Genomic DNA, 14,466 nt, shown 5'->3' on the forward strand with positions numbered 1-14,466 from the left:
TTGTACATATTTATTTAATTTTCTGTCTGGGTAAAGGGAGAAACTTCATGTGGAAATGTAACATTTGTTAAAGGAGGAGACAGATATATTGAATTTTAGAGAGGGGTCGAATTTAACTTTCAGTGAGTGCTTTTACTAATCAAAGCAAATTTGACCAGTTCTTGAGAACAAATTTGTTTCAATGATTTTAGCTGAGTGTGGGAAATTCACCTTCTTGAATACAAATAGATCTGTTTCCTTTATTTCTATTTCTTGGTGTAGAAAGTATGACTTACACAAGTGTAGATTGTGTCTTTAGGTAGGAGTTGGATTTTCCTTTCTCATTGTTTGCTTGACCACTCTATTTCAGTGGTCTATAAAAAAAAATGAATTCAGTGTGTGTACCACCTCTACTTCTAATCCACCCCTTTCTTCTTTGTTTTCTATTTCAGTTAAAGAATGACTGCTTTCCCAAAGATATATTTGACCCTTATGCTCTATGTATCACTCAATGGTCTGTTTATCTAATTCTATCTTACTCTCCATACTCACCTGCTTTGGTTCAGATAGTTAATATAATTAAGGTTTTTGCAATAGCTGCTCACTGGTCTTACCGCTAGTTGTTTTCCATTCCTCTACCTTCTACACTATTGTATGAGTTCTCGTATAGTAATCTCTTCTTTTTTAAAGCTTATTTAATTTAACTCTGCTGAACTTCTAAAATTCCTGTTCCTTTCCTGGGAACTCCTCAGTATTCCAGATATTTTTCTCTATTGTTATTTAATGTTTGTCAAATTGTACTATCACTTGTATATGCATTTCTTTTTAGGCTATGAACCTGTAACAAGAACCTACAGCAGCTAGTTTTTTAATAACATCTTCCTCATTTGTTTACTAGACCCCATCCACCTTATCAAAGACAGAAGAGGATAAAAAGAAAGCAGAAGAGGAAAGGCAGAATTTAATGAGCTAGGGTGGTATGGTGACCTTGAAATTGTGTCAAATGGTGAAGAACAGAAGGACCTACAGTATTTTAGCCAAAAGAAAAAATCATGTGGGATACCTTAATGGTGTCCAAATAAATGGAGTGCTGTCATGTAGAAAAATTATTAAACTAATCAGTTTGCTTCCAGAAGGCAATTGTAGGATGAGTAGTTTGGGACTCAGCAATGTGAGCTTTCTGAATGTTATAAGCTGAGTTTTACTAAGTAGGGAATTTTTCATGAGTAGCTCTGTGAAAGCAGAGGCAGAATGGCACAATGACTGATGGTTTAAAGTGAACTTTGTATCTTGGGCAAAAGTTGAACTAATTAGGCCATGCTGAAGAGCCTGAAATTTTCTGGGTTTAATTCTAAGTTCTATGACCGTGAATTTCAGAAACATTTTTTGTTTTGGGTGAAGACATTTTTCTATACGTTCATTTCATAATTAAACACTTCCTGTGGGGCCTCCCTTGGTGGCGCAGTGGTTGAGTGCTGGGCTGCGAAGCTGCCCGCAGCCTCTGCAGCGCTAGTTCGATCCCTGGCTGCTGGGCGAGAGTCCCACATGGCGCACAGACCCCTTCTGCCACCCGCTGCTCCTCTTAGCTGTGTACTTCGTCAGTCTGCCTGCGCTGCTCTCCCCTCTGGCTCTGGTGAATTCTCTCACCCTCCCGTGCTTCTGACTGTACCCAGTGCTTGTATAAATAAATAAATCTTTAAAAAAAAAACAACACTTCCTGTGTGCCAGTTGTTGTGCATTCAAAAATAAGCGATAGTCTCTTGCTCTCAAATATCTAATATTTATAAGTAGATAGATTCTTGAGCTTGGTTTCTTTTAATTTTTTTTTGAGGAACCACTGTAATTTCTATTTTTTAACGCTTGGGAATCAATACTTATAAAAATCAAGTTTGAAATTTACTTCCTTTTCAAATACTAAAATTGTTTTTACTCTTTTTTTTTTCATTTCTAGCAATGTCGCAAGCTGTGCAGACAAATGGAACACAGCCATTAAGCAAAACATGGGAACTCAGTTTATATGAATTACAGCGAACACCTCAGGTAATGTGGACTGAGATAACTTAAGGGGAAGTATGAGACCTACATAAGCTGGGATACAAGTTTTAGAAAATGAAAACTTGATGGGCCTCCTGGTGGCGCAGGCGGTTGAGCGCCACACTGTGAAGCTGTCCACAGCCTCTGCAGTGCAGGTTCAATCCTGGCCAGCTGGCGAGAATCCCACATGGTGCAGCAGACCTCTCCTGTCTCGCCTGATGCTCTCCTCAGCAGTGTATTTCGTTGGTCTGCCTGTTCTGTTCCCCACTCTGTCTCTGGTGAATCCTCTCACCCTCCCGCGCATCAGGCCTGTACCCCGGTTCTTGTATAAATAAATGAATACCAACAAATAATTTGAGTACATATTCTACCTGCTGCCAAGTTAGTCAGTAGGTGAACAAAGGTGAATAAAGTATGTGTGGCACCAGCCCCTGAAGTTTATAGACATTAAGCAGATAAATATCTTTAGAATTTGAGAAGTTGTATAAAGTTGAAGACTTCAGTGCTATAATAAATAGTATGGGGTTGAGGGACTAGGGAAGACTGTTCAATTACTTAAAGATCAGAAAGACTGGAGGAGGAATAGGTTTGAGGAGATGAACTTGCTCAAAACCGAACTCTTAGTTTGATATGCCTTTAAGACAGTCAGAGATGCTAACCAAGGGCCTAGACTAAATAAGAAATTCTAGGGGTTGTTAGTACATTTTAAGTAGTGGAAATGTATAAGGTCACCTATAGTGAGATGAGCAGAGGGCCCAGAACATATTCCAGAGGAGCATCAACAATTAGAAGTTAAGTAGTAAACAGGAGACTGCAAAAGGAGACTGAGAAAGAGCAGTGAGTGGTAAAGACAAAAAAAGGGAAATGGAGAGAGATGAAAATCTAAGAAAAGCATTTTAAGAATGAGGATATAATTACCGTGTACACTGCTGAGAGGTTGACTGAGATGAGAATTACAAAAGTTTTCTTTTTTTAAAAGATTTGTTTATTTATGCATACAAGAGCTGGGGTGTAGGCCAGAGGTGTAGAAGGGCAGTGTGAGGATTCACAAGAGACAGAGTGGGGAGCAGAACAGGCAGATCTACTGAAATACACTCCTGAGGGGAGCAGCTGTCGAGACAGGAGAGGTCTGCTGCACCATGTGGGTAAATCCCTGACTGGGGATTGAACTGGTGCTGCAGTGACTGCCATTAGCTTCATTGTGCTGAGACTTAACCCCTTGCGCCACCAGGGAGGCCCCAAAAATTGTGTATACTGGGTTACTGAAGCATCGTGACCTGAGATAAGCAGCCTGGGGATCTTAGTAATGACCCTTTGCTCAGTTTCCTGGTATGCAACTTAGTTTCTGGTAGGAATCTTGTCAGATGTTAACCATGAAGCAGAATGGACCTGGGGGGGGGGTCCCCATGACTTTTGACCCCTTTACTCACTCATTGGTATGCAACCATACAACTCACTTCTTGGTTTGTAGCCATGTTATATCTGACAATGTACAGCTGCTAAAGTGCACCATTCACATTTCAGTATTCAACTATGAAGTTACTAATCTAAACCAATTAGTGGGGAGATGGCTGAAGTTTGAGAATAAATAAGATAATCAGAGGGACTAACTTGAGAAGGTAGGAAGGTATGTACCTTTGATAAAAAGAGGAAATTGTTTATAAAGACTTGGTAGAGAGAAAGTGAGAAAGCTCTCAGGAAATTTGAAGTAAGGTAATCTGTTGAATATTCGGGTGGAGAAAAGTCTGCAGAGAGATCGAAAGACATAAAATAGTGTAGTGTGAGAGGTAAGACGAGTTTGTTAGAGAAAACCAGTTGCTAAGCAGTGTTGAACACTTGCTTAAGGCTGGGGGAAGTTTTAGTGTTACCATTCTGGTTCTTCTCTTTCTCCAACAGTGCTAACACCTACACGGGTACAGGCGTGGAGAACGTGGACTATTGAGTTTATCCAGGGTTGGGATTTTTCTAGGCAAGTTCTGAAAAGGAAAAAACAGACTTCATTACATAGTTGAGTCATCATCATATTCTCTGTAGTTTTTTCAGCTATAAAGTAGAGATTATACTTCCTAATCAAAAGTGTGTACAAAATTAAAATAAAATATAGAAAGTGCTTTTATAGAGGTTGAAACATGATAGATACTCCATAATCGTAGTTACTGTAAATGTAAATATATTTTGAGTTTTTTTTAATTAAAAATTTACTTATTTATGCATACAAGAACTGGGGTACAGGCCAGAGGTGTGGGGGGTGAGAGTATTTCACCAGAGACAGACTGGGGAACAGAACAAGAAGAATGACTGAAACACAGTGTTGAGGGGAGGAGCGGGCGAGTCAGGAGAGGTCTGCTGCACCATGTGGGTCACCTCCCTGGCTGGGGATCGAACTCATGCTGCAGTGGCTGCGGCAAGCTTCACAGGTTGCATCTGAACCCCTTGCGCCACCAGGGAGGCCCTATTTTGAGTTCTTTTTGGACAGTATCTTTAGTTTCTCCATCTTTCCTCTGGAGTCACATCTTGGGCCTTATGGAGAAAACACAAATATGTTCGAGAGCCACAGGAGACAGGAAATGTCAGTAGCATATGGGAAGCCCTTATTTCTCTCTGCATCTTACTTTTTCAGTGATTATCCACTAGACCTTTTTTCCAATTCATAAGAAGCAGTAGTGGTGGTTTTAGAGCTAGGTAATCTAAAAAAGATTAGTGCCACCTTTGGGAAGGGTGATTGGTGGTGGTGATGAAGAGGGGAGTCACTGTATGCTGCATTGGGAGACTTGTGCTAGAGTTCTGCATGGGAGCTCAAAATGCATCATGGTATTTTATTTCCAACATGACAATTAGAAATGGTAATATGTGTTACATTTTAGATGTATTATGATTTACATTGGTTTGTAGGTTAGCCTGAGAATCAGACCACTTTGTATGAAACTGCTTCTGTGGACCAGGACTTTTTTAAGGTTCAAGAAGTAATTTTAAAATGAAATTCTGTTAAACTGTATGTAAATTAGAGAATATTTGTATTGGAATCTTAAAATCTTTTATTTACTCCTAACTTCATTTTGCAGATAAGGAAACAAATAATTAATTCACATAATTAGTTATTACAGCTGGAACTAGAACCAAAACATCTCATTCCAAATTTAATGCTTTTTAATTATACCAGGCTTATTATTTACCATTAGTTATCTTTTATGTATGTTAATTTGTTATTTTGGGCACTAAAGTTAAAACATTTCTGTAGTGCACTGGTGGTGAGACTGAGGGGAGTTAGATGTGATTATAATTAAAATAAGATTAGCTGTGAGTAGGCAGTGGTGATGTTTGGATTCTAAGAACATAGGCCTTCCTGGTGGCACAAGGGGGTTAAGTACCGCACTATGAAGCAATCTGCAGCCTCTGCAGCATGAGTTCGATTCCGGCCGGCCAGGGAACAACCCACATGGCAAAGCAGACCTCTCCTGTCTCGCCCGCTGCTACTCTCAGCAGTGTGTTTCTGACTGAAACAGCACTGTGTTTCTGCCTGTTCTGTTCCCCACTCTGTCTCTGTCTCTGGATCCTCTCACCCCCGACATCTTTGGCCTGTACCCCAGCTCTTGTATGCATAAATAAATAAATCTTTAAAAAAAGAAAAGAACATATATACTCATTTTTATCATTTTCAATACTTTTGTTATGTTTGAACTTGTTTATAATTAACTTTAAGGTGACTTTTTTACAGGAGGCAATAACAGATGGCTTGGAAATTGTGGTTTCACCTCGAAGTCTACACAGTGAGTTAATGTGCCCAATTTGTTTGGATATGTTGAAGAACACGATGACTACAAAGGAGTGTTTGCATCGTTTTTGTGCAGACTGCATTATCACAGCCCTCAGAAGTGGGTATGTGGAAATGAGTTATTTTAGATAAAGTGTATCAGAACAGTGCTCTGTGGGTTTTGATAAATAGATTTTCTATATGTACTCATCTGGGAACTGGAAATATTTCTAAAGCCTAGCTTTTAGTTATTTTTATTTCTAATATGGTTATATATAAATTGTCATTGGGAAGTGGTCTAATTTTTCTATTTTGGTAAGTATAGAGTGCCTAAAGTTTTCAAAATCTTGACTCACAAGTCAGATTTTCAAGAACATCCAAGTTAATAAATTTAAATCTCTGACTTACTCAAGTTATTTGAATACAGAAAGGTTCTGTATTAGATACTCGCATTATTTACATTTTTTCTTCCTCTTTGTATTTAGCAATAAAGAATGTCCTACCTGTCGGAAAAAGCTAGTTTCCAAAAGATCACTAAGGCCAGACCCAAACTTTGATGCACTCATCAGCAAAATCTATCCAAGTCGTGATGAGTATGAAGCTCATCAAGAGAGAGTATTAGCCAGGATTAATAAGCACAATAATCAGCAAGCACTCAGTCACAGCATTGAGGAGGGACTGAAGATACAGGCTATGAACAGGTATGTGGCCAGAGGAGAAGGCTGTTTTTTCTGAATACTTAATTAAATTTTGGCTTTACTTAACAGCTTCCATTGTGAAAAGTTTAAAATGTAGTGCAGATGGTAATTCTACATGTAGGTATATGCCTCCAGACGTAACAGGGTATTGCGTTTAAAATGCTAGGCTGGTTATGCTAGACTCTTTTATCTACTCTTCCTCCATTTACCATTCTGTTTCTCCTTTTCTCTTTAGAGCAAAACTCCTTGAAAGAGTTGCCTGTGCTCAGTGTCTCCAGTTCTCCCATGTCTTTTTGAACCTGCTAGTCAGCCTTCCACTCCTGGCTTCTACCCTCAGTGCCTTATCAACTTTTTCAAATCATGGGTGACTTGCACATTGTGAAATCTAATCGCTGATTCTTAGACCCCAGCTTCCTTAGCAGCATTTAACAGTTTATCTCTTTGAATAGTTTTCTTCATCTGGCTTCAAGGGGACCATATTCTCCTGGTTCTCTTTGCTCCAAAACCATCTTTTATTTGTATGTTCTTTATCTCAAATTTAATATGCACAGTACTAAACTTTTTATTCTCCTCAATCGCGATCATTTTAGCTGATGGCAGTTCCTTCCTACTTGATAAGTCAAAAACTTTGGAATTACCTTTTTTTTTTTTTTTTTAAAATAAAGATTTATTTATTTATTTATACAAGCACTGGGTACAGTCAGAAGTGCGGGAGGGTGAGAGAATTCACCAGAGCTGGAGCAGGGAGCAGAACAGGCAGACCGACGAAGTACGCTGCTGAGGGGAGCAGCGGGTGCGGCAGGAGAGGTCTACGCGCCATGTAGGACCCTTGCCAGGGGCTGAGGATCATACCGGCCCTGCAGAGGCTGCAGGCAGCTTCGCAGCCCAGCGCTCAACTGCTGCGCCACTGGGGAGGCCCTGGAATTACCTTTAACATCTCTCTTTTGTCTCCCTCTCTATGTTTCAGTCTGTGAGTAAAGAAATATTTTTAGCTTTTTCCATAATGTACTCATGTATTAGGCCATCACCATCTTTTCCGTGACATATTGATAGGGCCTTCTGATTGGTCTTACTATTTTTTTGTGCTTACCCCCACATAGTCCATTCACAACATAGCAACCAGAGTGATTCTGTTAAATCAGAAGTCTGATTTTGGGTCATACTTTCTCCAAAACCTCTAGTAGCTTCTATTCACATTAAGGTGAAAAGAATTTAATGATTGTTTCTAAGACCTTATTTAAATTGAGCACTTTCCTCACCCTGTTCTTTTTTCCTCTCTGACATCTCCTAATACATTTAAACCTCAGGGAGAGGTGTCATTTTCCAAATTAGGGGATACCAGTAAAGACCCATCTCAACTCGTTTTCACCTTGGTTTAAATTCAGAGTCACTTGGAAAGCTTTTAAATCACTAGCCTCAGGTATCATCCCAGACCATGCAAATCAACCTTTGGGTTTCAGGTGTATTTAAGGTTGTAGAAGTGGTTCCAAAGTGCAAACTGTAACCACCAGCTTAAAGGTTAAAAGATACGCTCTCTTCTAACTACGTTAAACTGTCCTACAACTCCACTTAGCAAAGTAAAATGTTAAATGTTGACTGTGTTTATTTTAAGACTTATATATTCCTAAGAGTTGGAAGGACTTAATGGTTTTTCAACTTAATCTTTTACCAGGAGAAAGAATCCTCTTTGCAAAATCTGGTCCTTTGGTTTTGCTGGAACATTTTTAGTGGTGGGAGATCCTTTCTTTTGTTTATAACATTACAGCTTCCTTACTGTTCTTTGCACTCACGAAGGTTGCTTCTGCTTTAGGACCTTTGTGCTTTCTGCTCCATTAGGAGCTCCTTTAAAAAAAAAAAGATTTGTTTTTATTTATTTATGCACACAAGAACTGGGGTATAGGCCAGAAGTGTGGGGGTTGAAAGGATTCACCAGAGACACTGGGGAGCAGAACAGGTGGATCTACTGAGATACACTGCTGAGGGGAGCAAGCAGCTGGCAAGACAGGAGAGATCTGCCACTCCACGTGGGTTAACTCCCTGGTGGGAACCTGAACTCATGCCTCAGTGGCTTGCAATAGCTTGATAGTGCTGAGACTTTAACCTCTGCACCACCAGGGAGGCCCCTACCAGCTCTCTTCTTGCTGATTATTGGCATGACATATGTTCTTATTTTTTCAGTTACCTGCTAAGCTCCTGTCTTCTATAGATCCCAAGGCTTCATATTGGCTTACCCTTCCTGCCTCATATTCTTCACAGCACTTGCCATTCTCTGATATTCGTTATCTGCTTCACTAGAATAATATAAACCCTAGGAGGGTAAATACTGTGTCAGTATTTTAACACCAGTACATATAACCATGCTTGGTTTGCAGTAGATGCTCAGTAAATATTTTTAGAATGCATGAATTAAAAAAAAAATTCTTCCTTAATATTGACTTAAAATTAATGTTCTGAATAACATCCTGCTCTTTTTGAAATACTTACAGTTGGATTCTACAATTATTCTACATCTGTCTACTCATTCTTCAAATAATTTTATCCAGATACACATTCTCATGTTTCTCTAAAGGCCTAAATAGTCACTTTCCTAATTCCGTTATTATTCCTCATATGAATTCTAGTTTGTTGATGTAATTCATGAACAGTATTAGAGTTATAGACATGATTTGATAAATGCAGGCTATCTGAGACTGTTGATGTCCATTATCTGAACGTTGTTATATGAATGCTACATGAATTAATCTAGCTTTGTCATCTCTAACCATTTTAGGAAACTGGGGGATAAAAATAAATACATTAAGACAAGTTAACTCTGTTACTTTATATTCATCTGAAACAATATTTAGATATATACATATTTAAATATAGTATTTATATTTTTACTTTTGGTTGGTTTTTTTTTTGTTTCATTAGTTTGGCCTATTCACATTTTTTTTTTTTTTGAATTGTGATGAAAAACATTGTACAAATTACCATCTTAACCATTTTTTATCAGTTCAGTAAGTGAGTACATTCATATTGCTGTTTGATCAATTTTCAGAACTCTTCATCTTATAAAACTGACATTATACACACTAATGATTTCCCTATTTTCTTGTCTTTCCCTCAATTCACGCTGACTGCTATTCTATTCTCCTTTCCTATGATTTGACTGTTACCTCATTTAAGTATAATCAATATAGTATTTGACATTTCGTACTTGGCATAATGTATTGTAGCACGTGTACGAGGAGTTCTTTTTTAAGACCGAGTGATAGATCGTGGTATGTGCTTACATCTTTTGAGTCATCATTTTGTTATTTAACATATATTAATTATCCCCTCTTAGTTTTGATTCGATCTATAAGCTGTGGAGGGATGTGTGTGTATGTGTGTAGCATGTCTCCTAAGCAGTGACTTGTTACTTCCTTTTTCTGCCAATAAATAGGTGATAATGACACCATTCGTAGAAGTGCATGTCATTCTTTTATATTTCCTCTTCGTCATATCTTCTTTCCTTGCATATACATGTAGAAAAAGTGGTAGTATAGTAAAGAGAATGTAGAAGGATTTATATCCTAGCCCCATCTAGCTCTGGAACTTACTAACTTATAACCAACCATGGGACTCAACCCACAGTTTCTTTGGTTTCCTTAATTGAAGTGAAACTCCCCTGACAGTTGTTTACTCATTTAGTAAGTAAATGAGATGTTTACACAAAATACTTGTAATTACTGGTTTTATTAGTATTTGAGGTTGTTAGAGAGCTACTTCTATATTCATTTAGGTAACATTTTCTTTATTAAAATAATTTTGCATTGTATTATCAGACTTTGCATGAGGTCTGTAGGGAAAGAATGCTCATCATTCTTAAATCTTGTTTCCTTTAGAATTTCTAATATAAGAGACATAAATATCCTTCAGAAATTTTAAATTTTCATATATGGTTATGCTTTCCTTTAGATTTAAAATTTCAACAAAACTATCAAAATACAAATAAAGCTTGGCTAGTAATTCTGATAATCTTTTCTTTTTGTCTAATAAAGAAAATTACTAAGTGAATATAAATACTTGTTTAAATCATTCAAATTTTTGTGTGTGTGAGTGAGATTCTCTAGACCTTTTGGAAGTCAATGCTGTCATGCAACTTGGAGCAAATTCAGTTAACGAGATACTTTTAGAATTCTAAAGGTCAGTGAACATGTTTTAAAACTGATGCATTGAAAAAGCCTGAATGTAAATTTTATACAATGCTTCCTACCCTCCCATACCCCTAAATAGATTACAGCGTGGCAAGAAACAACAGATTGAAAATGGTAGTGGAGCAGAAGACAATGGTGACAGTTCGCACTGTAGTAATGCCTCCACACACAGCAATCAAGAAGCAGGACCTAGTAACAAACGGACCAAAACATCTGATGATTCTGGGCTTGAGCTTGATAACAACAATGCAACAGTGGCAATTGATCCAGTAATGGATGGTGCTAGTGAAATTGAATTAGTATTCAGGCCTCATCCCACACTTATGGAAAAAGATGACAGTGCGCAGACAAGGTAATGTGTGGGTTAGTTTTAGATGATCTGAATTTGTGTTTAATTCAAAGTTAAAAGTCAACTTTGCATAAGAAATAAGCACAATATTTGTCATTCTGTTGATTGCTAGGCTTCATTTGGATATTCTGGCTGCCCAGATTGTTTTCTTCCTTCATACTCATGGTCACATAGCTGAAAGGAATTACCTTCCTAACTAAATAAAAAGGGAAAATGATCACTTGTGCAGTGTTGTAAACCAGTTTTAGTTACCTCAATAAAAAATAAGTTTCTTAACAGCAATATTAGGCTCTAAAATTCATGCTGGCAAGGATGACTGCTTTACTCCACCCTGCACACTGCTTGCCACTGAGTACTCATAAACACCAAATACTTATTGGGCAAATGGTTGAATTATGGTGAGCCATACTTTCTAAAAAATTCTGAGATTTTTACTTTTATGCTCAGAAAATTTTTAGAAAGAAATTGTGCATATTTGTACTATTTTTGCTGAAATAGACAGCAGAACTTTGATCATTAGGGCTGAGGAGTATGTTCTTCCCCCAACCCCCTTTTAGTAAGTACTATGTATATTTGTTTGATTTTTTAAATTTTTTCTCATTTTGAGAGGTAAGATAGAGCGAGCTTTTGTTTCCCAGTAGACAGTATATACTTTTCCTTCTGTAGCTTTTCAATAATACATTTTTAGGTAACAGGGAAGTAAACTTTTGGCATTTCATCTATAATTGGGACGTTTACATTTTGTATGGCCTTTATTTTATTACTATTTTTTTTAAGATTTTTTTCATTTATGCATATAAGAGCTGGGGTGTAGGCCAAAGGTGTGGGGGGTGAGAGGATTCACCAGAGACAAAGTGGGGAACAGAACAGGCAGATGAACTGAAATACACTGCTAAGGGGAGCAGCGGGCCAGATAGGAGAGGTCCACTGTGCCATGTGGGTCATCTCCCTGGCTGGGGATCCAACTTGTGCTGCTGTGGCTGCTGATACCTTCATAGTGCTGCGATTTAACCCCTTGCACTGCCAGGGAGGCCCTTTGTATTGCTTTTAGAAATATATTCTGTAATGTAAGTGGAATTTTTCATTTATTTAGAAATTAATTTTTTCATGGTTTCTTTTTCCAGATACATAAAGACTTCAGGTAACGCCACTGTTGATCACTTATCCAAGTATCTGGCTGTGAGGTTAGCTTTAGAAGAACTTCGAAGCAAAGGAGAATCAAATCAGATGAACCTCGACACAGCCAGTGAGAAGCAGTATACCATTTACATAGCAACAGCCAGCGGCCAGTTCACTGTGAGTATTTAAAAAATAGACTGTTGACACTGTGGAAGCAAGGTGACCATCTGAGAGTGGCATGTGAGGGTGGGGCCTAACAAGACGGTATTGGACCCTGAGAGAGAGAAAGAACGGCAGGGCAGTTAACTTTTTTTTTTTTTTCCAAAGATTTATTTATTCATGCACACAAGAACCAGGGTACAGGCCAGATATGCAGGAGGGTGAGAGGATCCACCAGAGACAGAGCGGGGAACAGAACAGGCAGAGTGATGAAATGCACTGCTGAGGGGAGCAGTGGGCATGACAGGAGAGGTCTATTGCACCATGTGGGTATCTCCCCTGCCAGCTGGGATCGAACCCACCCTGCAGAGGCTGCGGACAGCTTCACAGCGCTGCGTCAAGCCGCTGCGCCACCCGGGAGGCCCAGGGCAGTTAACTTTTTCATATTCTTTTTTTCTTTTATGAACACTGTAAGTAACAAGTTTATTCTAAGATTTTTTTCTAAAAAAGATTTTTATGTTCCATCTCACTGTTGCTGTACTTTGAACATTTTCACAATTCTTTCCTTTTTTTTTTTATTTTAGGTATTAAATGGCTCTTTTTCTTTGGAATTGGTCAGTGAGAAATACTGGAAAGTGAACAAACCCATGGAACTTTATTATGCACCCACAAAGGAGCACAAATAAGCTTTTCCTAAAACCAATTCTGAGAGTGAACTTTTTTATAGCCTATTTCTTTAATATTAAAGATGTATCGTCTTTACTTTTATGGACAGAATCTTGGATATGTTGTTCCGTTTTCTTTCTGAGCCAGACTTGTTTACACTATTAAACTCATTTCCCCTTAATTTAAGATTTCCTTTTCGGAAGGGACTGCAATTATTCAGTACTTTTTTTTCCTTTTTAAAAGTGTATCTAGGTTATATGTTTTCACCAAGTATGGTTCCATTTGGAGCACCCTTTTTGACCCAGGAATTTTTCATAGTTCTGTATTCTTAAGAATCAATTGGCCATCCTTTTCTCCCCCCTGAAAAGTTTTCTAGGCCTATAGAATGTTAAATAATAATGTATTTTGACTTTTTTTCCTGGAGTCTTGTATATTTATAGTTTTCTATATAAGCTGTAGTATCTTCATGAAGACCAAGGCTCAAATTTACTGTGCTTAAAAAACAATTCTCATAGGATTATTATTTTCATGGTATTTTCTTCCATAATATCTCATTTTAAAAAAGTTCTTTATGAACTTAGTGTCCATTGTCATGCAATGTTATTTTTTCCATATTTTTTTTTCCCCTCTAATTTTGAATTGTCTGGTCCTGGGAAACAGAATCAAACAAAATCCCAAGTTCTGTGAGAACTTGGCTCATTACAGATTCACTGAAGAAAGGAAAAAATTAAATTGGTCTTACATAGTCTTCAAGTGTGTATTTAAAGTGGTTTTTTTTTTTTTTTGTATTAGTTCTACTGTCACTTCAGTTCCTTTTTTACGTGTGTTTGATGTTATTCCCTGTTAAAATACCAGAAATACAGAGATATTTTGCACTTTAGCCTTGATGAAAAAAAGTACAAGATATGTTCAAAACTTCCCTAATTCTTTTCTTTCTGGTAGCCACTTAAGTTTCAAGAATAACATGGCACATAGAAATAACAATGGGGAATAAGCTTGCATCTGTTTGAAAAATGTGTTTATTAGCATTTTGGGTTGCCATATATATATTTATAAATTTGGTGCTCTGCTAATTACACTCTAGAGAAGCAAGTTAATGGAGTTTGAGCCCTGCCTTGATATGTAGTAAAAGATAATTCTATAGAAGAATGTCAGTCGGTAGGGTGAAGTCATTCTACCCTTCCTAATTTACTTAAATATTGAGGACAGTGTTGGGTATTTGGATCCAGAAGGATTTATGATGACAGGTCAGAAATAAGATTGACTTGTGTTGTTTTTCCCATCCCTGTCCTGATTTCAAGGTATGTTTCTAAGTTTATATTATCACAGTATTTATAAAAACATGTTTGCATTGAGTAGTTAACCCTACAGGGTTTTTGCTGGAAGTGGTCCTCCAGTATAACTAAAGCCTTTCTACTCATTGTGAATATTTACCTGTCATTTTTGACAGATTGGGGCCAGCTTGGTTTCAAATCTTCAGTCCAGCACAGTATAAAAACTTTTAAGACTTACTAAATTTTTTACCATTTT

The 14,466-nt window shown here is 37.7% G+C and overlaps 1 protein-coding gene across 7 annotated transcripts in view; it reads left to right on the forward strand.

The window, feature by feature from the left end:
- Window positions 1–13,691, forward strand: part of RNF2 (ring finger protein 2) — a 69,468-nt gene extending 55,777 nt beyond the window's left edge. For all 7 annotated transcript variants that reach the window (XM_054693417.1, XM_037506301.2, XM_037506299.1 and 4 more), the window contains exons 2-7: window positions 1,931–2,019; window positions 5,729–5,889; window positions 6,250–6,465; window positions 10,723–10,995; window positions 12,117–12,288; window positions 12,855–13,691. In XM_054693417.1, coding sequence (XP_054549392.1) covers window positions 1,933–2,019; window positions 5,729–5,889; window positions 6,250–6,465; window positions 10,723–10,995; window positions 12,117–12,288; window positions 12,855–12,956 — 1,011 coding nt within the window. In that variant the 5' untranslated portion in view covers window positions 1,931–1,932 and the 3' untranslated portion in view covers window positions 12,957–13,691. The remainder of the gene's footprint in view (window positions 1–1,930; window positions 2,020–5,728; window positions 5,890–6,249; window positions 6,466–10,722; window positions 10,996–12,116; window positions 12,289–12,854) is intronic.
- The last annotated feature ends 775 nt before the right edge of the window (window positions 13,692–14,466 follow it).

Source organism: Talpa occidentalis, unplaced genomic scaffold (assembly GCF_014898055.3).
Source record: "Talpa occidentalis isolate TD23 unplaced genomic scaffold, MPIMG_talOcc4v2.1 talOcc4.12, whole genome shotgun sequence".
NCBI lineage: Eukaryota > Metazoa > Chordata > Mammalia > Eulipotyphla > Talpidae > Talpa > Talpa occidentalis.